Here is a 24889-nt window from a genome sequence, read left to right as displayed (position 1 = left end):
CTACCCCATGGATAAGGTTCCAAGCCTGTAACTTTCAGAGTAGCTTCCTATCTGAGCATCTTCTTTTAAGGGTGGTGCCGAGATGGAAACATATTCCAGATATGAACTAGAGAATGTTCATTAACCATCTTTTCCATTCTATATTCTCTGTCCTTTGAAAGACAGGAGGTATTATAAACATGGGTTTTGAAGACAAAGACCTGAGTTTTATTAGTCTTCCTCATCTCTGAATCTATTTTAGTCATCCATTAATTTTACCTCCTCTCACAGGTTTGCTATGAGGAAGAGTACTGTGTAAATATGCATAGTACATTGGCCTCTCAGAAAGTGGTCTAACTAAATTCACAGTGCAGGCAACACCATAGCTCTGGTAGTCACACTACATGATCTGTTCTTACTCAGCTATTACTATGTATTGGTCAGAGTTCAGACAACAGAATCCATTCTGGCTAGTTTAGCACAAAATGCTGAAGGGATAGCACTGTCAAATAATGTATTTCTTTGGATCTGTAATACACATTTAATTTTAAAAATCCAAAATTCCATTTGAATTTTATTGACTGCAGACATAATTTATACCATGACTCAGTACACACGCATGCTTGAATATGTAATCCAGTCTTCACAATGTTTACCCATCTGACATGTGTTGCCCTCTGCTATTTTTCTATTCAGATTTTTTTATGACCCTCTCAGCTGATTTCATGTCTCAATAATAAATTGTGATCCACAGCTGGAAAAGACATTACTATTAAATGATCTTGAGAACCACTGAAGGACAGAAAGCAAACTCTAGCCTGTGCTTCCAAGAAACCAGGCCAGTCCAGAGCACTCCCATCTGTGTGATCTACCCCGGATGCCTCTCTAGTCTCATACACGAGGGCTAACAATGCCTTCAAACCCCCAAAGTTGGTGCAAATGGACTGGATAAGAACAGCAAAGAAAAGCAGCTCTAAAAGAAGGTGCAACAGACATGAATCAAGCTAATCCACAGAATCAGCCCCTATTGTAAACACATTTATTCAAAAGTACTTGTGATGGAAAAACCCAGTGGCTCCAGCATACTTCATCATTATTAAATTTCACTCCTATTAAACTGAATATTTTCTTGGATACAGACTATTATTGCTACTTTGGCGAGGGAAATCATGTAAACCAACTAGTACAATTTACTTGATGGGATGGAATTCAGGAGAACCAACCCACTGGAAATTCCCAAGTTATGTTTCCTTGTACTTTAGTCATTAGTCAATCAGGAGTCAAATCCGGGTCTACCAAAAGGAAGATATTCCTAAAAACCTAAAAATATAAAAAACTGAAGATTCTCTCATCCACATGAAGAATATTAAGATTAAAAAAGAAAAAAGCTTCTTAGACCCATTAAGGAGAAAAGGATTAACTTCCTTTTATTTTCTTTTGATTCATTTAACGCAGTATTTTATATCTGTGGAAGAATTCAAGTTTATTGAATGAAAGGCATTGCTAATAGTTTAACATAGTAATTAAAACAAAATGCTGAGGGGTAGCACTGTCAAATAATATATTTTTTGGATCTATAATTAATAACCATTTAATTTTAAAAAGAAACTTATTAGGTGAAGACAAATTTATACATCAGATACAGAAAAACACAAGAAAGTAAGTTTCTGTGTGATTCCAACAGAGGAACCCTTTCCATGATCACAAGAGAACCAGGTATTTTTAGAAGTTAAAGTTACTGAGTTTACAGAACAGCAAAACACCAAAAACACTTTCAAGAAAAACTTTATTTTTAACAAAGTAATTTTGCCATTTTCTATTCTTGGCATAAATTAATTCTTTCCAGTGGAACCAAAGCCTCCTGCACCCCTTTCAGTGTCCTCCAAAATCTAAAAAGACATCAAAATAGCAATATAGTTAATTTCAAATTCATCATATAGTTAATTTCAAATTCTCTTTCAGTTCTCTCCAGCTCCTTATTTGTAAGACTTTTGTTCTTACTGTACCATCTTTGCAAAAAAAGACTACAAAAGGAAATTTAAATCTTTAACATAAAAAGCTCTAAAATATTGGATAATTTTCAAAAAAGCTAAATACTTCAATTTCACAATACATTTAAATTACTCGTTATCCCAAAATCATACCTAATAGCTATGAAAAACATTTCAAGAAATTCTAAAACTAAGATTTTAATTTTTGCTTACAATAGGACAACTCATATATGCTATTATTTAATTGGTGCAAATAGCATATTAAATCTGCAAAAACTTTTTTCTTCTCTAAGATATTACATTACTCATTCTCTACTCAGCTTTTGATACTCACTTGAACTTCTTCTATTTCTGGATAAAAAATTCTTTCACAAATGAGCTGTGCAATTCGATCACCCTTTTTGACTTAAAAGTAAAAAAAAAAAAGTTTAGTATTGACATATTATTGATGTATTCTCTCTATTCTACCTTGTTCAATGAGAATTAGAGAATAAGGATGTGGGTTTTTTTTTTTTTTTAAACGTAGAAGAACTGGGGTATAGGACAGAGGTGCAGGGGGTGAGAGGATTCAGCAGAGACAGAGTGGGGAGCAGAACAGGCAGATCTACTGAAATACACTGCTAAGGGGAGCAGAGGGCAGACAGGAGAGGTCTGCTGCACCACCTGGCCAGGACTGAACACAGGCTGCAGTGGTAACAGCATGATAGTACTAAGACTTAAGCCCTAGGCCACAATGGAGGCCCTTGTTTTTGTTTTTTTACTTTACAATAATTCATACAAACTTTTATTGAATTGAGAAGATCAAGGGAGAGAGTATAAATGCAACCCTGACTACTACAAATTTCACAGTTAAGTTTCCCACATTTGGCAAATTGCAGGGGTTGGCACATCCACAGTGCAATGGGGAAGCTGCCTCTGGGTAAACCACCTTTGTGGTTGCAGCATCTCCCCTGTCATGTCAACACAGTATGTGTTATTTACACACACGTAACTCAAGACTGAAATACATTTATGTGAGTCTATCTACTTAACATACCTTCAAACTTTTCTTTGCCAAAATTAAACAGTACAACACCAACATTTCCTCTATAATCTTCATCTATGACACCAGCTGGAGAAGAGAAAAATAATATTAACTTGGTTTATGCATCTAAACACTAAAGGTACAAGATTATCTCAAAGTCATTCTTATGTAGCTGACATTTTTGTATTTACAATTGAATACATCGTGCTCTTGGCACTATGTAAAGCCTCAAAACTAAGGAATTGTGTTACTAAAATGCACATATAAAGACTTTAGAAAATGGTCCTAACTTTCCATCCTGTGACTCTTATCAAAGGGAACAGGCACTCATACAGATTATGCTGATTTACTCTCTGCAAACCCACCATCTACATGCTGGAAACCTACCCAAAAAACTAGGAAAAAATTGTTTTGGGTTATAAAGGTTTTTCTGATAGCAGCTTCCCACTAATATCCAGATTGAAATATGATTGAGTTATAAAAAAAAAAATGTTAAAAGCCTTTAAGATCTACTGTGAAATAAGTCAATGCTGCCATTGTTCAGTAGGAGTCTGGCAAATACCGTAACACTCCATTTTTAATAACAAAAATAGAGCAGGAGTTCTCAGAAGAAATGAATACACTTTTACCTAAAATTGTGTATAATTAGTACCTGTTTGAGTTTATAAACACCAGCGCAGCAAGATCTTTGCAGGAAAGAAACTTGAGCCAGAGCTCTGCCTTGGCCTAGAGAGCTTCTTATTAGCATTTGTTTTTGGGCCAAGAATTTAAAATGTTTCCATAAATAGAAGCACAGATAATACAGGTGCAGCAGGCCTTCTCATATCTTTTTTTTAAATATTGAAAGACAGTTCGCAATTCAGTGATTTTTAGGGCATTCAGAGTTGTGCACTGATCACCACAATCAATTTTAGAACATTTTTCCTAACCCCAAAAGAACCCCCAATACCCATTACCAGTCATTCCCTCTCCTCAGCCCTGCCAAATTCCCTTTATGTATGTCGATTCTTTACTCTTTAATTTATAAAATGCTGGATTCTTGTAAACTTAATTAAATGTAGCTCCCTGTTACATCTTAGATTTACTTAAAAAACACACCTTCTAATAAAACCCTTAAAGGAAATAAAAATAATCAGGAATTTAACTCACTGAATTAATGCTGCTGGTCAACTGAAAAAAGTTTACTTTCTTTTTTTTTTTTTAAAAAAGATTTATTTATGCATACACGAACTGAGGTACAGGCCAGATACAGGAGTGAGAGGATTCACCAGAGACAGAGTGGGGAACAGAACAGGCAGACTGATTAAAATACATTGCTGAGGGGAGCAGCTGGCGAGACAGGAAAGGTCTGCTGTGCCATGTGGTTTTCCTTGCTGGCCAGCCAGAGATGGAACCTGTGCTGCAGGGGCTGCAGACTGCTTCATAGTGGGGTGCTTAACCCTTGCACCACCAGGGAGGCCCAAGTTTACTTTCTTTTAAAAACAAGAGTAAACCTTCTCTTTCAATATTCTCATATTGAAGGGAAAAAAAGCAAATCTTAAAAAAGCTCTACCAATAGGGAAAAATACATAGAATAATCAACATTTTAGATTTCTCTCCTGGAATATGGAAGTTGAAATGAATTCCTGCACTTTATGAATGAATTACCAGGGATAAGAAAAACTGAATTTAAGTACTTCTTAAAAGGTTACTGACACAATACTTTTAAGAGTTTTAATTAAAGATAAATAAATGTTTGAAGTGAGAAGGGGAAATATAAAAGTGGCTGAAAGGCAGAAGAGTGGTTCATACTATGTCTAGACTGAAGGAAACATTCTTTTCTCGTTGCACAGCAATAAAACTTTAACCAATTTAAAAAAATTATGAAGCCTGTTTTTTCCTTCCCATTACCAGCTGACCATTAATTTAGCCCTAATATTTATTGAAAGAAATGATAGAAGATGGGACCAGCTTCTTTGTTATTTATATGCAGAAAAATTTTGGCTGCAGAAACAGCATAGCTCAGCTTTAATGAATATATATATTTCATGCCAGAACAAATGATCAGAGAATGCTATGGAATCTCTATGCGGGAGATGTGATGTATAGTTTAACACTCATTTATGCAGACTACATTAGATAAACACAATGTGGACTCACTGGTTTCTGAACTCTTGTTTCCACTTTATTAGAAAAAATTTTTAAATACCCAAGCAGTTCAAACACATATAAAGAAAAAGCTATTAACATCCCCCTGCCCTTCCAAAGGAATCTAATCTTATAACAATATATTATACATATTTTTCCACTTATTAGACATTCTTTGAGATTACAGAAGTCAGTCACTTTTTTTTTAGGTTCAAGATATGGAAATACAGTACCACTATTTCTATCTAACTATCCACTTTTATATTATCAGACATCCAAGCTGCTGTGACATTTTTGCTATAACAAACAAAGCAGCCCACAATGCATGGTCCTTGAATAACAGTGCTTTTTATTCTTACCAAATAGGTTCTAAAAAAGCACTTTCCTAGTCAAAGGGTTGTGTACATTTTATATATTAGTGGCTATTTTTTTTTTTTTTATTAGTGGCTATTGCTAGAAAACTGCAAAAGAGATACAGCAATTCAGATGCAATCACTGGTAGTGAAGGTTACCCACTCCCAAAGTCCCAGATGTCAGTACCAGGTGGAAGCCATCCTTTTAATTCTAGCCAGTGTGATGAGTAAAAAATGGTATCTCATGGGTTCTCCTTGCATTTCCCTGGTGACTAGTGAGGTTGGACTTTATCATGTTTGTTGGACATTTACATGTTTTCTATATTTTATGGTTTTTTTCCTTATCTCTTTGGGTATTTAACTCTGTCTCATGATTTCCAAGTATTTCTTTTTTTGATTTTATGGTATCTTCTACCATATAAGAACACTCCCTTTTTGTAAAGACGTTTGCTATGATTCTGTAAAGTAGTCCTAGCAGGGGCCTCCCTGGTGGTACAAGGGTTTAAGCACCCCACTATGAAGCAATCTGCAGCCTCTGCAGCACGAGTTCCATTCCCGGCCAGCTAGGGAGCTACCCACATGGTGCAGCAGACCTCTCCTGTCTTGCCCGCTGCTCCCCTCAGCAGTGTATTTCAGTCAGTCTACCTGTTCTGTTCCCAGCTCTGTCTCTGGTGGATCCTCTCATTCCGCTACCTCTGCATCTCTGGCCTGTACCCCAGCTTTTGTATATATAAATAAACATCTTAAAAAAAAAAAAGATGATTAGGAAAAAAAAGTTTAAAAAATAATGTAGTCCTAGCAGGAATACTCAAATCAATGTGTGTCTTGAATTCTGCTATGTCAAGTAATCTATCAAGATTTTATCTGTGGGACACAGAAATGTAAAAAGCCTAAAAGAAATGAAGTAGCCTGAAGTCAATGAAAAGGTATGACAGAAAAAGCCCCGTTATGAGTACTTTTTTTCTTAGCGAGAATACTGACAGTAAAAATAAATTTCAATAGTTCCAAGTTGATTTATTACTCAAAGGTGATTTGACTCTCAAAACAATTCTAAAGCTTATTCAATTTTTCTACATAAAGGATATAAGCACCAGGGATATTTCTCTTCATGAGAAAGCAGAAAGTATTTTGAAATTATCACTGGAAAAATCATGCATTGGAACTGGCAGAGTGATTAACTGACTTCAGGCAAAAGTTTTACTGTGTCAAGACTTTGGCATGTCATTTGTTGGAAACCTTCTTAGTGAAAATTATCCACACCTACCAGATGTGAATTCTGAACAGAATCCTGCATACTCAACTTTTCCCTTTGACCCTTATTTACAGCTGGGATTTCTAACAACATCTCTCTTCTGAAATAAAAACTGTGGCCAACTATGATAAACTTGTGCCTAGGAGACATTTTTAAGATACTCTGCATCCAAGAGCATTCTGCAATGTGATTTTTATGAAGAGCACCATACCAACCACCGGGCAAATTAACTTTCCGTTTCTTTTACATGAATTTTTTTTTTTCCAGAGGGCTGTTTTAAACAAAGCAAAAATTACTAACAAAGTTGGGAGTGGGGGAGTTTCCACACATCAGAATTAAAACTTACAGTGTCTAATCTGTGGCAAGCAGTGTTAGATGCTTTATATACATTATCATTTAATCCTCCCACCCTTCAGAGGCAGAAACACTAATTTTCATTTTACAGATGAAAAAACTGAGGCTCAGAAAAGTTAAATAATAGCTAGGTAGGTAGTGACAAGGAAGGGAACCAAATTCAGTAGTTACTCCAAAGTCCCCCTTCTTTTCCCAATCCTTTAAATATATGTATTCTTTTATATCCTTCTAGTCCTAAATTACTCTTACTTGTAAAAATAATTGAAAACCGGGCCTCCCCGGTGATGCAGCGGTTGAGCGCTGGGTTGCGAAGCTGCCCGCAGCCTCTGCAGCGCCGGTTCGATCCCCGGCTGCTCCCCGGCCACGGAGGGAGGGTCCCACATGGAGTGCATACCTCTCCTGCCGCCCGCTGCTCCCCTCAGCAGTGTACTTCGGTCCTTCTGCCTGCTCTGCTCCCCGCTCTGGTGAATTCACTCACCCTCCCGCGCTTCTGACTGTACCCAGTGCTTGTATAAATAAATAAATAAATAAAATAAGGGGGCCTCCCCCGTGGCGCAGCAGTTGAGCGCTGGGTTGCGAAGCTGCCCACGGCCTCTGCGGCGCCAGTTCGATCCCTGGCTGCTCCCCGGCCACCAGAGGAGGGTCCCACATGGCGCGCAGACCTCTCCTGCTGCCTGCTGCTCCCCTCAGCAGTGTACTTCGGTCCTTCTGCCTGCTCTGCTCCCCGCTCTGGCTCTGGTGAATTCTCTCACCCTCCCGCGCTTCTGACTGTACCCAGTGCTTGTATAAACAAAACAAACAAACAAACAAACAAACAAATAAATAAAAACATGCCTCTATTAAAAAATAAACAAACAAACAAACAAATAAATAAATAAAATAATTGAAAACCAAACAGAACTAAATCCAGGCAATCCTCAACTCCAGCACACTGTCAGTTCCTGCCATGTTGAACTCAGCTCCTCTTTGGTCCCTAAGAACTGCTTCTGTGTTGCCCCACAGCTCCACCTAGTGGCTTCATGGAGAATGAAAGCAATGGAGACAATCCAGGGACAGGTTTCATCCCTTGCTTAACAGGGTAAGCAAGGTTAACAGTGACCTTGTTTGGGTGAGGGGATGGGCAGGCGATCCTCAGCATTTAATTGCAGTGGAAAGAACAAGGGTATGGGATTCATATGTGAAGATCCCAGCTTTTCAATGTCAACTTAGTTAAAAAAAAAAAGCAAAAAAAGCAGCTTTGTCAAAAACCACAGGAGGCAGAGAATCTATCAATAGAATACCCAAATATCCAAAGGCCAAAGATACCTTATTAGTGAAACATTTGCTTGCTTTCAACTGGGAAAAGGAAGGGTCAGGACACAAGGACCCTGTTAGTGAGGTATGTACCCCAGCATAAAGAGATCTGAAGCAGAGGAACCACATCAGGAAGCTGAGAATTTCCTTACTGTAACAGGCAATTTGGAGAACCCACTGGCAGGGCAGCTGCAGAGGAGACTGGGGCACCTCCTTGAAAAGGGGGCCCATGAGGAAGCTGCTCTCTTGGGGAGAAATGAGTAAGGCCAGTTGTAAGGGAAACAGAAGACACAGAGGACTTGCTGAGTATAACACTGTAACAGGAATGCACAGTGCTGTCTCATGCCTTTAAGGAGCTATTCACTTTTTATATTTTGCCAAACATGAATGACATCTTTATCATAAAAAAGACCCTCATTTTCTAGAATATTTTGCTTAAATGATTATTAAATACATAAGTTTAGCAAAGTATAACTGTTTAAACAATAACATAAAAACTTTTCTTCCCCTTATAATAACAACTGTTCTCCTAAAAAGTCATTTTTGGACCTAATACAGATTGTCACTAAGTCAAAGGAAAAATCCTAGTTATCAGGCAGTATCTAGATAATCTACTAGTAAAATAACATGTGTTTACATAACGTCACTTAAAAATTAGATAATCAAACAGTATTTAAAAATGCATAATTGTTTACTCAGAGATGGAAGTAGCTAAACAGGCAAGACACAACAAAACTTATATCCTTGAAAATAAAAATACAATCTGTCATTTGATTATTACCTCCTGTGCAAAGACAAAGCAAATACTTACAAATATTTACAGAATAAAAATGTAAATGTTACCTCCTACATCAATGAAGTGTTTTGCAGCCAAGCCAGAACGTGGAGCTAAAAAGGAAAAAACGGAGAAACTGGCTATTTTAAGAGAGAAGGGCAATAATGGATATAATTTGGCACAATTGAAGGATGTCACTCTCATCTATAATAGGTATATACAATCATCATAACTTTAACAGATGGCTCTGAATTAAAGACTTCATTTATTGCAATTTATTACTAAGGTCGAAAAGACTATTTTACAAATTTGACAACTTAAACCACTCCACAGGACTTCAGTCAATTGAGAAATGGCAGAGGTGTTGCCCGGGAGCCACATTGCTGGCTTGGACTAAAGGTGAGACAAGTGTAGACCATTTTTTAAAGGAGTTTGGCCACACAAGGAGGACTGTAGCTGGCAGGGGCACAGGGCTGAGGAAGAGGACTTTGTTTTAAAACAGGAGAACTGAGCATGTTACAAGGTACTAGCAAAGATGACAGAGAGATGGGCATAAAGCTAACCACACAGCAGCAGAACTTAGCCTACAACCTGGGACTCCTACTCATGATCTGGCCAAAGGCATGTCTGCATGAACCAAATGAACAGAGCAAGAAACGGGCCTCCCAGCGTCAAACAGGCCAAAAGTCGAACAAAAGGTCAAAAACTAAACCTTAAAAATTCAATTCCACTATGCTTTTTCATTCTTTTTTTTAATTTCTAAAATGAAAAAAACATAAAAGCTATGGTTATACTTATAGTTGCTGACTTCAGTATCAGGCCTGCCATTAATTATCTTAACTTGCAGAAGAACTTAAATTACAAACGTTGTCTATAAATCCTGCCCCTTCATTTTTACTTCACTCCATCACCTGACCCCCCCCCCAGCCCAAAATACTCTTAAAAGTGCAATGTTTGCCAAAAAGAGTTGGAGAGAGAGCTCATTTCTCTCTAAAGACTGACTTATTAAGTTTTCACACTCATGGGTTATAAGTTTTACTCTCAAGATACAAAATGCCACCCTGAGTTTGTTCCTATCTCATTACTAACAAATACTGGCCACTCATCACTAATTTCACAAAGAAATCTGACTGTCTATGCAACATAGTCCTAAAATCACATATTTTTTGTTGTCCTCACAGTGAGAAGGGGTGACTAACTTCCTGACCAGTGTGAGCATCCTAAAAGCGCAAATAAGTAATCAAGGAAAAAAAGTAAAAAGACAGAAAACAGCTGATATGTGAATGTAAATTTTCAAACAGCTGCATTTGCCATCAAATGGCATTTATTTTAGAACACAGGCCAACAATAGCTCAACCCTCATCAGTACCCCAAGTAAAACTAAAAGGTAGGAACATATAAAGGAAGACCTTGACAAGTAGTCACCTGTGTCTTAAACCACTTACCTACTCTTCCATAACATCCAGAAGGAAGAGCTATCTGAATGTCAGTTTTCACAAGGGCTTTCTCCATAGGTGGTACTGTATAATCATAAGCACTGCAAGACAAAGAAGACAACTGGTATTTATTCATAAAATTCTTTTTTTTTTTAAGATTTATTTATTTATTATTCATTTATTTATACAAGCACTGGGCACAATCAGAAGCGCGGGAGGATGAGAGAATTCACCAGAGCCAGAGCGGGGAGCAGAGCAGGCAGAAGGACTGAAGTACACTGCTGAGGGGAGCAGCGGGCAGCAGGAGAGGTCTGCGCGCCTTGTGGGACCCTCCTCTGGTGGCCGGGGAGCAGCCGGGGATAGAACCGGCACTGCAGAGGCTGCGGGCAGCTTTGCAACCCAGTGCTCAACCGTTGTGCCACCGGGGAGGCCCTATTCATAAAATTCTTACATGTTCTTTCCCTGTTGACCAACTATAAATGTTTCATAAAGTCATAAAATAATTCACGCAACTTCAGATTTCTGTAACCAGTCTTGCTGAGTTCAGGGCACTAATTTCTAATTCATCTGAAAAAAGTTATGATGAAATCAAAAATAAGATATTTTCTTTTATTGTATTAGTAAAATTGTGACAGCTTTAGAGATAGTCATTCTGATTTTGGTGAAAGAGATGTCAATATGTGAGTGTTCACCCCTGAACAGTTACTGGGAAACTGAGTTACATATTGTCAGGAAGTAACAGAAAGGTGGACTTTTAAAAGGTGTATGTTTCACTAACATGATATGAAAAGAGGAAAATAACCCAGAAAGAAGGTAAATAATAGTTAATAATAGGCAACATCTATGAAGCACTTACTGTGTGCCAGGCACAGCTCTGCCTGCTTTATAAAATTCATTTTATTCTCACAACAACCCTCCATGTAATTAGGGAGAATAAGCAGAAGGGGGAAATGCTGGACACAATAAGGGAGAGACAGATTGCTGGAAGGTGGAGCTATTTGGCATGTTCTGCTAATATTGGTAAGTATACCAAGCGGTGACCATGAACTTCACTGAGGGAGAGCTGATCACTGTCAACAGGCCCTGGAGATGGATACCGCTGAGCATCTGATTCTCTAAAGCCCACTCAGCAAATGCTGCTTCTCTTGTTACTACTTTAGTCCCCTCCTTGGTGAAAAGTTAACATAGATTTTACAATGAGCAGAACAGAAAATTACTTTGGAGACCTTTTTAAAACTGGTAAAGCAGTACTGTATTTTTCACTGCTTTCAGTGGAATTTCCTCTCTTTAGATAGTTCAGGCCTAATTTATAAAAGAGGTCAGTTACTCAGATGTCTATTTCAGTCTATAGAAAGTTACCTCTGCTCATCAGGAGGCTGCTTAAAGTACCTTCAAGTCTCTCCTAAGACTCACAACAATGCAGTTTCACATTAGAATTACCTGAAATGCTTTAAAATAAAGCCTAGGGATATAGTCACATAAACACCGGTCCCACCCCTAATCGCTTTTCACCTACCTTAATGGTTCTAATAACTGGGCACAGTAGTCAAGGGTAGGGGGAAAACTGACCCAACTCATGGTCAAAAGTCTGTTATAGTCAATCCCTTGGGTAACCATCAATTCATTTCCTTACAAACACCCTCATCTAAAAAAAAGTTAAACTCTCACCCACTTCAAAATTGTTGTAAAGATCAAATAAAATTGCCAGAGGAGAGCTTTTAATACAGGTAAAAAGTGCTGTACGAATGAAAGGGTGGTAGTATGACCTACATCCCTGCCTTCTATTATTCAGCAACTTTCTGAAATTCCCAGTCCCTGGGTGAACTGAAACACGATGTGTAGAGAAACTAACTTCTTTAAACTTCCTTTAAGGAGGAAGCAGCCTCCATTAATCTTTCTGAGGCAAGTTCATTCTCAGCACCCAGGCCCCCATGAAGCTTTTTCTCTTCTTTATTGGACCAGAGCATCACTCTTAGAAGGCCAGGTGGACCTTATCCATCCCACCTCTGCAAAGGGTGCAGTCAATGTTGCAAAACAGGTAACGGCGCCCATCCACTGATATGTTCCATCCTGTGCCCTTTGCCTAAATCCCTCTTGAATTTATGCCAAAAGGGAAAAGCTAAAAAGCCAAACGGGGTTTTGGGGGGGGGGGGTGAGGAGACAGAAACCTACATATATGCAAAAAAAAAGTGATTCTCGCGGCGGCAGCCGGCGAGCAGCACTGCGCGCTCGGCACGGAGGGCGCTGGGGATCCCCGCCGGAGCTGGGGTCGCCGTGGCTCTCCACGTGGCGCGGGCCCCGGCGCCCCACTCACCTATACAGGTCATAGCCCGCGGCTCGCGCCGACCCCTTGGTGGGGGCGGTGGCGTGTTCGGAGAGCCGGACAAAGCGGAGGCGCGCCGGGCCCTCCTCCACGGCCCGGGCCCGCTTGCTGGGGGAGACGGCGAGGGCCTCTTCGGAGCAGGGCATGGCGGTGCACGGGCGGCGCGGCGCAAGGGGAGAGCAAGGGGAGCAGAGTGAGCGCGGGCGCGGGTTCGAACTTTCCCGCCGGCGCACGACCCCGCCCCGCGTCCCCTCCCGGCTCGGCCCACCCCGCGCTGGAGGCGGGCTCGGCTTTGGGGCGGGAACTCGTGCCTGCGCGCAGCCCCGGGGCCGGCAACGTCGGCTCCTTTTTAAACCTCACAATCTCAACGTGGGGGTCCGACGTGGGGGCGAGTCGGTCTCCTTCCCTCCCCTGACACCCCCCGTGGGGCCCACTCTCCCCGCACCAGGGGCCCCGCAGGGCGGCGGCGCGCGCGCGCGCGCCCCCTCCCGGCGGGGCAGGACGCGGCGGGGCGCGCCAGCCTCTGCCCAGCCCCAGGGCGCGGGCGGGGCTCCCGGCCTCCCCACGCCCTAGCAGGCGCCCTCCCCGCGGGGCCCCGACTTCACCGGCGCCGCGGAGGCCTCGGCTCGGGCCGCGAGTGCTGGACAGCGGCCGCGGCGCCTGGAGCCGCGCAGCGCCGGGCGGGCCCGGGCCGGAGAACCCCGCGTGGTGCGCCCCGGGCCCGGCGCTGCGCCCCTCTGGAAACAGGCGCCGGAAAGAGGGGGCGACGCGGCTGGGGAGCGCGAGGCGGGCACAGAGCGGGGTCATCCGGCCCCGGGTAGGGACGCCGGGCTGGGCGTGCGCCCCGCGCCGAGTCTGGCCCTGGGGACGCGCGTCCGGGCGGCGCGACCTCGGAAGCAGTCGCTGCGCCGGGGCGGGCGGCGCCTGGAGGCGGGCCCGGCCTTCCTCCCGCCCGCGCGGGCCGGCCGGGGACGCGCGCCCTGCTCCCCCGCGGCTCCCGGCCGCGCTGAGGCCCGCCCCCATTTTGCGAGGCCGCCCGCGAGGCCCAGGGCCGGGGCCGGGGGCTCTGCTCTTTACCGGGGGCGCCGCCGCTCGCCGCCATGACGCCAGTGTCTAGTCTCGGGGTCCCCAAAGCGGCGGCGCGGCCGTGCGGCCTCGCGGGGCTGGCGCGCTAGCTCCGTGCCGCGCCCGGGGACGCGGGCCTCGCGGGAGCGGGAGCGCAAGGCCGCGCGCGGCTTGTTGGGGGGGGAGGGGGTGCGAGAAGGGAAAGGGAGGAAGTTGGGGGACAGAGCCCTCAGGGTGACCACAGGTCTTGTAGTCTTCAGCTGGTGTTACAGGGCAGGGAGAGGGGCAGCCCAAACCCCGCAAACCTGCCTATTCTACATGGGTTCTGCCATCCACCGCATCAACACTAAACATGAGACTTTAGTACAATTAGGAAACAATACAGGAAAGGCAAAGAATCTAGTTTCTAAATCAAGCACCCACAGTTGCCCGTCCCCTCGTGGGTAAAACTCCATCCAAATGGGATTGGCCCAGAGCAAGGCCCCAAAGCCTGCCCCAAGTCCAAAGCATCTTCCAGTGGGGACCCACAGAAAAGGGTCAGAAACAACCAGACAAGCCTGGAAGGAAAAGAGCAAAATTAAAATCAAGATAAAAGCTGCCATTATCACCTCACCACGGGTCTCACCCACATCTGTGTCACCCCGTCCACGACCAAAGGGCAAGTGTAGTTTCTTTATGTGTCTCTCGGCAACATGTGCCTCCTCCAGGTCTCCTTCTGGCTCTATCCTGCTTCCTTTCTCAGTCTCCTCTGCAGCTTCTTCTCTCCCTGCTCAGCTCCACCCTCCCTTGGGTGGGGCAGGAAACCTGGAAGCTCCCCCTTTTCTGGGAACCACCCTGTTACCCTGGGACGACCCCACAGAAGCATGGGCTGGCTGCCATGGCTGTCATACCAAGACTCTGGCTATAACTTACCTTGGGGATGAAGAAATAACTTGCTAGATAATTTGTAAGTTTGATACACGTGTCCCCAATTTTCTCTGAAACTGACACAAAGTCTGTAATGCGCTTTTGTCGATATAGGTAGAAATAGAGATCAGTTTCAGAGAAATGACTAAGAAATCAGGGTAGTGTTAGGGGGGTTTCAGACTCCCTTGATGGGTCACCTTACAAGGCCACACCTTTTCGGTCTCCTTTACTGGCCCCATCTTAAATGTTGGAATTACTCTGGGTGAGATTATGGTTTATACTCTATTTGCACACCTCACGTGACTTTAAATATTACCTGTATCCTGATGACGTGCCAAATTTATACCTGTAGCTATTACGAATGGGCTGCTACTGGCCCAACTTTGTTGCAAGCCGTCATCCTGCCCCTCTGGCCGCTGTGGCTTTCTAAGTTTTGCCCCACCAGGAACCTGCTGAACCTGCACACAGCCTGCTTTAATTTATCTTCCTGTGTTTCAAGTTCAACTTAATTCAGACAAATTTAAATCAAATAACTTCCCTGACAAATTGAACTGAAGTAGCTTGTCCTATCTTCATCTCACCACCATTTTCACTACTTACTAGAAAAGTAATTGAGTATTTTTCTGGTTTCACTACTTACTACTACAGTCTTTTTTTACTTATTTTCTTGTTTATTGTCTGTTTGCTCTAGTAGACATAAGCTCCCTGAGGCAACGATAATATGTCTTCCTTCATCCCTTTATATCTGGGGCCTACCTTAGTATCTGTGATATTGAAGGCTGGCCTCAGTGTCCCTCAGCCATAAACAGAAACAGAGTTTGAGGAAAAGGAAAATGGTTTAATTTGTTGACAGATGAGAAGGACTCATGTCTGAAAGACAGCCGGCCTGCTCTTTGGCAGCGTGCAGGGGTATTTATACATAGGAGAAAAAAAGATGGACAGGGGTCTGCAAAGGGGAGGGGGAAGAGATCAGCACAGAGATGGGTGTACCAGCTTGCTTTTTCCTTGGAATGCAAGAAGACAAACCTGTCCAGCAAGGGGGGAATGGCAAGAAATATGGGAAAGACAACGTTGTTAATGCTTATCTGAGAGACCAGTCATTTGTAACTGCATCACCTGCCTGGGAGTAGTGCTGCATAAATGCTTTGTGAATGAATGCTAGAGAGCTCATTGCCTATTCCATGTAGCTCCTGTATGTGATCACTTTTCACAGTCTTCATTTTTCTGTCTACTCCTTTAGTTTTCAAAGGGTGTCCCCTCTACTCCTCCATTTATTGCTTTTGCAAGCCCACAATGAAAAATAGCAGTCCCTGCCCTACCCTTCAACAAATGCCCTCCCCCACTGGAATTTACTTACTTGCTTCTAAATTTTATGGTGCTGTATATATTTCACTTATTTTCTTACACCGTTGTTCATTTTTATACAATATTTGATTTCTCAGCTCAGATGCTATTTGATTTTTCTTCATGCCCTCTTTGATTTTTCTTCATGGCACGCACTGCTGCATACAATTACAAATTTATTCATTTCATTTGTTGTGTTACCTCCACTAAGCTTTGTGATGGATTGAAATCTGTTTTCATTTGAGTTCTTTCTAGGTGTTTTAAGTTTCTTTGTATCCCTTTGCCTTCGTTTTATTAATTTTATTAACTAGGTTTTTAAAATTTAAATTAGTTTACTTTTCCCTCTTCTAATTTATAAGTTTCACTCTCTGATCATTTTAGATAAATTAAAACATGGACACTTACTTCCCCAGTGTCTAAAATCTAAGATTAGTAAAAATTATTATCTTTCTCCTACATAAGCTTTAGAACATTTTAACTCCATTACCCTTCTTTTGTTAAAGCCTAGTACTTTATAACTTTTCTTTGAATCTCGATAAGCACTATTATTACTACTTTTTTTAAAAAGATTTATTTATTTATCTATTTATTTATACAAGCACTGGGTACAGTTAGAAGCGCAGGAGGGTGAGAGAATTCACCAGAGCCAGAGCGGGGAGCAGAGCAGGCAGAAGGACTGAAGTACACTGCTGAGGGGAGCAGCGGGCGGCAGGAGAGGTCTGTGCGCCATGTGGGACCCTCCTCCGGTGGCCGGGGAGCAGCCGGGGATCGAACCAGCGCTGCAGAGGCTGCGGGCAGCTTCGCAACCCAGCGCTCAACCGCTGCGCCACTGGGGAAGCCCAAGATTTATTTATTTTTGCATACAAGAGCTGGGGTACAGTCCAGAGGTGTGTCTCACCAATGACAGAGGGGAACAGAACAGGCAGATTGACTGACGTACACTGCTGAGGGGAGCAGCGGGCGAGACAGGAGAGGTCTGCCACCCCATGTGGGTTGCTCCCTGGCCAGCCTGGGATCGAACTCATACTGCAGAGGCTGCCAATTGCTTCGTAGTGCGGTGCTTAACCCCTTGCACCACCAGGGAGGCCCCTTACTACTTTTTATAATTATTTTTGTAAAATGCACACCCATATTTTTATCACTTTATTTGCTTTTCTTTCTGCATCTTAGGCTGTCCCTTTGCCCAAATCTCTTATGAGAGTTTCTCCAGTAGGGAACTTTTCTCTGTTTTTGTCAGTTTAAACAAAACTCTTATACTCTCCTTGGTCTGTGGAGCAGTGTGGGGAGTGCATTTTTAACAGTCATTCAAGAATGTAAGAGGTGAGAATGTTGATAGGAAATCACCATATTTCCCCATAACTGCACAATTGTACTGTATCTGAATTTAGAACATTCTGTCGTGGGCCCAAATACTTTATCATACCACCATTCACCTTTACTAGAAAAATTTGTAAACTAAGAAAAGAGAGAAGTCATACTTTGTGTTCTGATACCAAAACTTAGAAATACAACTTTGTTTCAAGACCAGAGGTTTTTACACCATGGGCAAAGCACCAGAGTAAGTCTGAACATGCGTAAGAAGAATGCCTAACTTTTGTAAACGTGCTAGCGAAATAAGGGAGATGTGAAAGAAGACCCAGGCAGATCAGCATCATTAAAAAATACAAATATATGTTGGTCATATGGAAGCGCATTCTTGTAAAACTATTTGGTCCAGAATACCATTGCTATAGCTCCTGGGATGGCTTAGATAACCCAATTTGGAAAAAACTGATCTAGCATCTAACATGTGGAAGCCAAAGGATGTTTTTGCCAGGTTCTTAGGAAGAACAGAGATCAGATAAATATAAATAACCTTTCAATTTCACAAGAGCAGCACATGAACCTTAAGCATATAAGTTGTTTAGTAGATTGACATGAAATTGAGTGGCAGTTAGATAAACAAGTAGAGCACTAGCACTTAGTCAACAAAACAAGCATTTATTGGTACAAAGCCACTTTGGATTAATTCACAGATTATTGCCGTATCACACTACAAAGATTCAAGGGGATCAGGATAGTTCACATACTAACTCAGAACTATAGTTCTCACCAACACACCACATACCAAGTCTCTCTCAACTAACACAATGAATATGAAATGCTGAATCTGAACTATGCCAGTATGTGTAGAAGCACCAGGAGATGAAATTTCTGTCATTAAAGCCCAGAGGACAATTGTCATTTCATTTTAAAGCATTGTTGAGTTTTCAAGAAGTAAAGAAAATAAAAGCAGATGGCTTAAGAGGCAGGGTACTCAGGAGAAGCACCTAGAAAGTTTGCCCAAATGTACATGTCCAAACCCCTCTATAGTCTGACTACTTACTCCAGGGCAATTTTGTTTTACATTCCTGATTAAGGTCCACTGCTTTGGGGAATTTCTTTCTGAACAATCACCTGATTACTATATCCTGGAAAGAATTCACATTTAACCAATATTACCAAATTCACTAAAACCACTGTACCCTATACTATTTGATAGAGGCTCCTTTACCTAAATATAGAGTCAACACGAGGGCCTTTGTTTTTAGCAGTAAATGTGTGGTATAATTTTACTAAGAATAAGAAATCTTAATAATTGCAGAATAGCATTTGGAGTTTTTTCCTGGTTAAGCCAAATGCAGGCTATTAAAGCAAGTCACCAACAGTTACATAGGTCTGAAACTTCCTGTAGAATGCAAAGTGAAATTTTGAATAATTAGAAACTTGATGTACTTGACAATTTTAATTGCAAGATTAGACAAAGAAGAATTGGAAATATATGGACTAAATTAGAAAGCTGTTCAAAACCAAGTCACTTTAGACTTCTACTGTCTCTCCTGATTCACACTATCTTCTTCAAATTGTGTCTCCATCTTTCCTTTTTGAAGAGCCTCTCATTGGACTGGAAAAGGCTATAGACCTTTCCATGGACTTGTCTCTGCTTCAGTATTTAACTGTATGGTCCTCTCTGGCCAGAGTAGCAGAACTGGATTCTCTCCAGCACACCAACTGTTTTTATCAGAAGGGCAGGATATTTGGCAAACACTGAGATTATAAACTGTGCAATGTATTCCTCTAGCCACAGAAAATTCCTATTGTCTTGGAAAATCCTGTTGACCAGTATCTCCAAGGAATCATTTCAAGTCACCTTCAGCAATATTCACTAACCTTCCAGCCTGACCTTTGGCTTAGTAGTTTCAAAGTATGATGATGGAGGCCCAGGTAATATTCCCATCCATAACTGCATTAATCAAACTGAAGTAAATATGGACCCAATGTCAAAAACAACTAATGTCTGCAAGTTGGTGTGACAAATAAGAGGTACCAAGCTGCAATTTTTGCAACAGAGATTTGGGATCTAGGACCACTTTAAGCCATTTCATGAAAGGTCGGAAATGAAGATAGTCTTTCTTTAAAATAGTTAATCTTAGTTATGTCTTAAATCTTTTTGCTATTACAAAACACTATAGACCGTATAACAAAACAATTCCATTGGGTATATATACCACGATTCTTTACATAGTCATGCCACTGGGCCTTTAGATTGATTTCATGTCTTGGCTATTGTGGATAATTGTGTTTTTTTTAAAGATTTATTTATTTATGCATATAAGAACTGGGGTACAGGCCAGAGGTTTGGGGGGTGAGAGGATTCACCAGAGACAGAGTGGGGAGCAGAACAGGCAGATTGAAGTACACTGCTGAGGGGAGCAGCAGGTGTGACAGGAGAGTCTGCTGCGCCATGCAGGTTGCGGGTCACCTCCCTGGCCGGGGATCGAATTCGTGCTGCAGAGGCTGCGGACAGCCTCACAGTGCTGTCTCAACCCCTTGCACCATCAGGGAGGCCCCTATTGTGAATAATTGTTACAGACAAAACACTATGTAGACTTTTCCTGCCCTTCCTCTCCTGCCCTTCCTCTCCTCCCTCCTTTCCCCTCTGCCTCCCCATCTACCTGCCCCTCACTTTCTTCTTCCTCCTCCTTACTCTTACTCTCTTCTTCCATCTTCACACCGCCAGTCCTATCAGATTAATTTGGAGGGACACAGTCCCACTGCATAACATGAACTAATATATTCTTCCTTTAAGCCATTCTTAGAAAAATAGTGTGTATCCCTGACCATTTTTCTTGATTATTTCTCAGTGCAAAACACATTACTTTGCAAAATTTCAGTTTGGGAATACATTCTAGATCATCAAACATTTTTGTATTGATGATAGTTTCTTTTACGAGCTTGAACATTTTCCAGAAAAGAAAGAACCCCACTCTCTCCAGTATTTTGACCCAGGAGGAAATTAGAATTCTCAGATTTCTCTGCCTCAGTCTTCCTGTTGTTTCCCATTGGTTAAGATCTTCCATATTCTACTAACTTGTTCTTCCTTCTTCATACGCCTTTTTGATATCACCTTTCTGTACTCTGAGCAATAAAGGGAAATTTATGGGGAAAAAAAGGATTACCAAGGAGAACACCTCAAGGTATTTATATTTTACTTTGAAGCAATAAATTCATGCAAATAATTGATAAAATGCTACATGGAAGGTGGCCAAGATAATAGGATGAATTGTTTTGGGATGACAATGTGATTTCCTGTCTTCATGTATTCCCTGAAGTGAAATATTACTTATATAGGATGTTAAGGGAAGTTACACGCAAGTCAGGGACACCTGCCCTTGGTTATGATGGATCAGGTAGTTAAAGCAATTTCTGTACTGCAGGACTCTTCAGAGTCTTTAATAGGCATTGTGAAATTCCAAACTGGCATTATGTGCTTTGCAGCATTTCCCAAATATGTGTGGCCATAGAACTGTACTTATTTTCTAGAGACATTCGCCATCTTTTGCTTGAAAGTAATAGAAACCATCCTGAGCTAGCTCAGCAACCAAAGAAAAGTAATGCAGAAACAGTGGGTGCTTTGTTCAATCTGTAGAATAGAATGGCCAAACTAGAAAGGGCAGGCAGCTTCTAGGAGCCCTGAGATTAATTTTTTATATTTCACTTTGATCTTTGTTTGCAGTTCAATTTAATGTCCACACCTGTAAGAATGGCCTGTATCAAAAAGACTGGAAACAATTTATATGTTGGCAAGGATGTAGAGAAAAAGGGACATTCATTCATTGTTGGAAAGAAATTAAATTGGTAGAGCCTCTATGGAAAACAGTTTAGAGATTCCTTAAAAATCTAAAAATGGAAATACCACGTGACCCAGCAATTCCATTGAGTATATATACCACCATTCTTTACCCAGTCATGTCAGTGGGCCTTTAGATTGATTTCATATTTTGGCTATTGTGAATAATTGTTATGAACATGGGAGTGCATAAGTCTTTTCGTATTTGTTTTCATATTCTTTGGGCAAAAACTTAGAAGTGGTTTTGCTGGGTTTTTGGTATTTCTGTTTTCAGTTCTTGAAGGAATTTCCATACTGTTTTCCAGAGAGGCTGTACCAATTTCAGCTGTACCCTTTCATTCCACATCTTCACCAACATCTGTTGTTTCCAGTTTTTTTTTTTATATAAATGCTATCCTACACGGGGGAGATGATAGCTCATTGTGGTTTTGATTTTCATTTCTCTTAAAATAAGTTATATTGAGCAATTTTTGTGTGTCTCTGGGTCATTTGTATGTCTGCTTTGGAGCTGTGTCTATTAAAAGTCTAGAAAAACAAATTTACTGTCCAGTTTTGCTTTTTTTTTTTCATTTTTGCTCATTAATCTATATTTTGACCCCTTTGAGTTATTCTAAACCTTCAATAAAGCATGGTGGCATTTTTGGCTATAAAGAGAAAAAACAGATAAAGAGAATGTGTAAAGCAGATAATAAGAGCATGCCTACCAAGGATCATACCTCATTTGGTTTTATTCTGATGATAAAAACATCTCATTAATGGAGATTCTCAGTAATAGAATCCCCCCAGTAATAAACAGAAGTGACTAAGGTCTACGGTCATGCAGAAGGTTGTGGGAAAAAACTAGACACACTAGAGAATCAGATTTTAGAACAGACTGACTATCAAAGAAGCTGCAGGAAAGTAATCCATGAAATGGGGAGAGGTGTGTGGCTGGGATACAGGTATGTCCTGTGACTCCGTGCCTAAATGTGGTTTGACATGGTGTCCAGCACTGAGAGTGGCAGAAACTTCCAGGAGGTGGTTTTCCAGGATGGAGAGAATGAGGAAATTAAATGGGTATCCTGGTGGAGAAATGCCTGGAGGCAATAGAAAAGGTTTAGTCTGAGGTGAGAGAAACCTAAGTGATTCTAAGCTTCAGAATTTGCATTAACCAGGGTGTGGCCATTAAATGAATCTGACTACTTGTGTGAGTAAATTATTATGACTGGTGTGAAAGGTTACTTTTGGGGACTAAAAGGGTTAAATGATTAGATGAGCTTTCCTATATCCTCTGAAGAGAAATGCTTTTAAAGCCTTAAAAATTGAGCAGAATAGTTTATATTTGATGTTATAGGTAAAATATCTTTTAAAGCAATGGAATCCACTTTTTAACTTGTTTCATACTGGAACACAATATGCAAGACAAATGAACGCAAGACTTTCCCTATTAAAAGGAGTCTCCTGTCTTCCCTCTTGGAAGGTCCAGAGGAAGCACTACAGAGCTGCTCATGTTCAGAGGAATGAAGTCTAGAAAGATTGCAAGGTGTAGGCTCTTGAACAGGGGAGTTAAATCAATAGAGAGATATTTTACAAGAGCTTGGTGGGATAAGAGTTTCTGTGATGACCTGGAGATATAAGAGGCTGATGATGGGAAAGCTCGGCTCCGCGCCACAGCTAAGTTAATCAATCATGGGAGCAAGGTCTGGAGTTAGGAAAGTGAGATTTGTTCAGAAACCTGGAGAGCTAAGGAGACAGGGGACTCACATGCTCAAGAAACCATCACAGCTTTCTGGGTAAGAGGGAAGGGTTTTTCTAGCAGAGTGCAGGGTAGGAAGAGATGCATTTGCTAGGGGCTCAGCATGACTCAGTTGTTCCTGTTGCCAGGACAGTTGCTCTTCCCGCTCCTGGGACACTGGGGCTGCTGTGCTGTCCGGGTGGAACCAGTGGACTGAGTTGTCATGGTTTCATGATGTCATATGTTTTCAATTTCATCTGTCAACAGAAACAACTCAAAATGAGTGAGGTTAGTGCAGGGGATGTTTGAGGCTGTTTTAGGTGAGTTAATCGGCTAGCAATTGGAGAAACATAACTAAAGTTCCTTGATGGTTGCAACAATGGCTAGCTCAGGCATTGTTTTGTGCCTTTGATGCTGGTCTATGCTGTTAATTTAGCCCTTTGGCCACCACAGGTTCTTGTCCCATGAAGCCGAAAAAGGAATTAGCAGACATTTTAGATAAAATAAACAACTTTGTTTAAGAAAGTCAGGTTTATTTAAAGGTAGAAAGTACGGACTCCCAGGTACATTGTACTTGGGAGGGGCAAGGAAGTCATTGTGGGCCCGTGTCCAGGGGTATTTTTTTTTTAAGATTTATTTATTTATGCATACAAGAGCTGGGGTACAGGCCAGAGGTGTGGGGAGTAAGAGGATTCACCAGAGACACAGTGGGGAACAGAACAGGCAGACTGACTGAAATTCACTGCTGAGGGGAGCAGAGGATGAGTCAGGAGAGGTCTGCTGGACCATATGGGTAGCTCCCTGGCCAGGGATTGAACTCGTCCTGCAGCGGCTGTGGACAGCTTCATAAGTTACACCTTAACTCCTTGTGCCAATAGGGATATTTAAACCTTTTTTTTCCCTATTCTAAAATCTCGTCATCCTACTTTGTGATTAGCTCTTTCTCCTAGTGGCTGTACTCCTCCAGGCAGATGTGCACATTTTCCCAGCTCTTATCTTAGAGTTTACCTCCCCTGTCCATGGTCTTATTCTTTCAAGTTTTACTGTCTTTGTTTAGTCCTCCTGGACTTTCTGACCTCATCTCTGGAGTATGTTTTGGATACCCCTTCTTAGAATTTACTGTCCTTATCTCAGAAGCCTCTTTAACTCTCCCAAAGTCCCTGCCTGCCTGTCCCCAAAGCTGCCTAATTAACCCTAACTTGCCCTGGGATTCACCTTCACAACTGGACACATTGGAAATTTTCTGTTGTGCTAATCCAAGCTGGAGGTGATAGAAGCTACGTAAATTTTCTGTTGCTGCTGTACCAATTGACCACAGCAAATTACCTTGGTGGCTTAAATAATACAAACATTATAATTTGGACCTCCCTGGTGGCCTAGGGGTTAAGTCTCAGTGCTGTCACCACTACAGCCTAAGTTCAATTCCTGGCCAGGGAGGTGACCCACATGGCGCAGCAGACCTCTCCTGTCTTGTCCACTGCTCCCCTCAGCAGTGTTTTTCAGTAGATCCGCCTGTTCTGCTCTCCATTATGTCTCTGGTGAATCCTCTCACCCCCTGCACCTCTGGCTTACATCCCAGTTCTTCTATACAAGTGTAAATAAATACCCAATTCGGTATGGGAATAAGGTAGAAGAGATAAAATAAGATAAATACTGAGACCAGGCACTAGTCATCTGAGTAATGTGAACCTCTGTCTGCTTATTGCCTTTAAGAGGAACAACCTGATATTCACAGAAGCATGAGTGTCTCTAGATCTGCATTCAATTAGCTTTTAACAAGCAGGTCTGGTCTGTTTAGTGGTCC

General features: G+C 41.8%; 1 protein-coding gene across 1 annotated transcript; it reads right to left on the bottom strand.

Annotated features, from left to right (window-relative positions):
- Nucleotides 1–1811: 1811 nt before the first annotated feature.
- Nucleotides 1812–13091, bottom strand: DUT (deoxyuridine triphosphatase; the record flags this gene model as incomplete). The annotated part of the gene is made up of 6 exons (XM_084241271.1): nt 12899–13091; nt 10594–10685; nt 9217–9261; nt 3007–3081; nt 2305–2375; nt 1812–1868 (listed from the first exon to the last, which is right to left on the bottom strand). The coding sequence occupies exons 1-6, from the start codon at nt 13051–13053 to the stop codon at nt 1812–1814; spliced, it is 495 nt and encodes a 164-aa protein (XP_084097397.1). The 5' UTR covers nt 13054–13091.
- Nucleotides 13092–24889: the final 11798 nt, after the last annotated feature.

The sequence above is a fragment of the Talpa europaea genome, assembly GCF_964194135.1.
Source record: "Talpa europaea genome assembly, chromosome: 8".
In the NCBI taxonomy this organism is placed as follows: Eukaryota; Metazoa; Chordata; class Mammalia; order Eulipotyphla; family Talpidae; genus Talpa; species Talpa europaea.
Note: the sequence above shows the minus strand (reverse complement) of the source record. Positions and strands in the feature narration are given on the sequence as shown.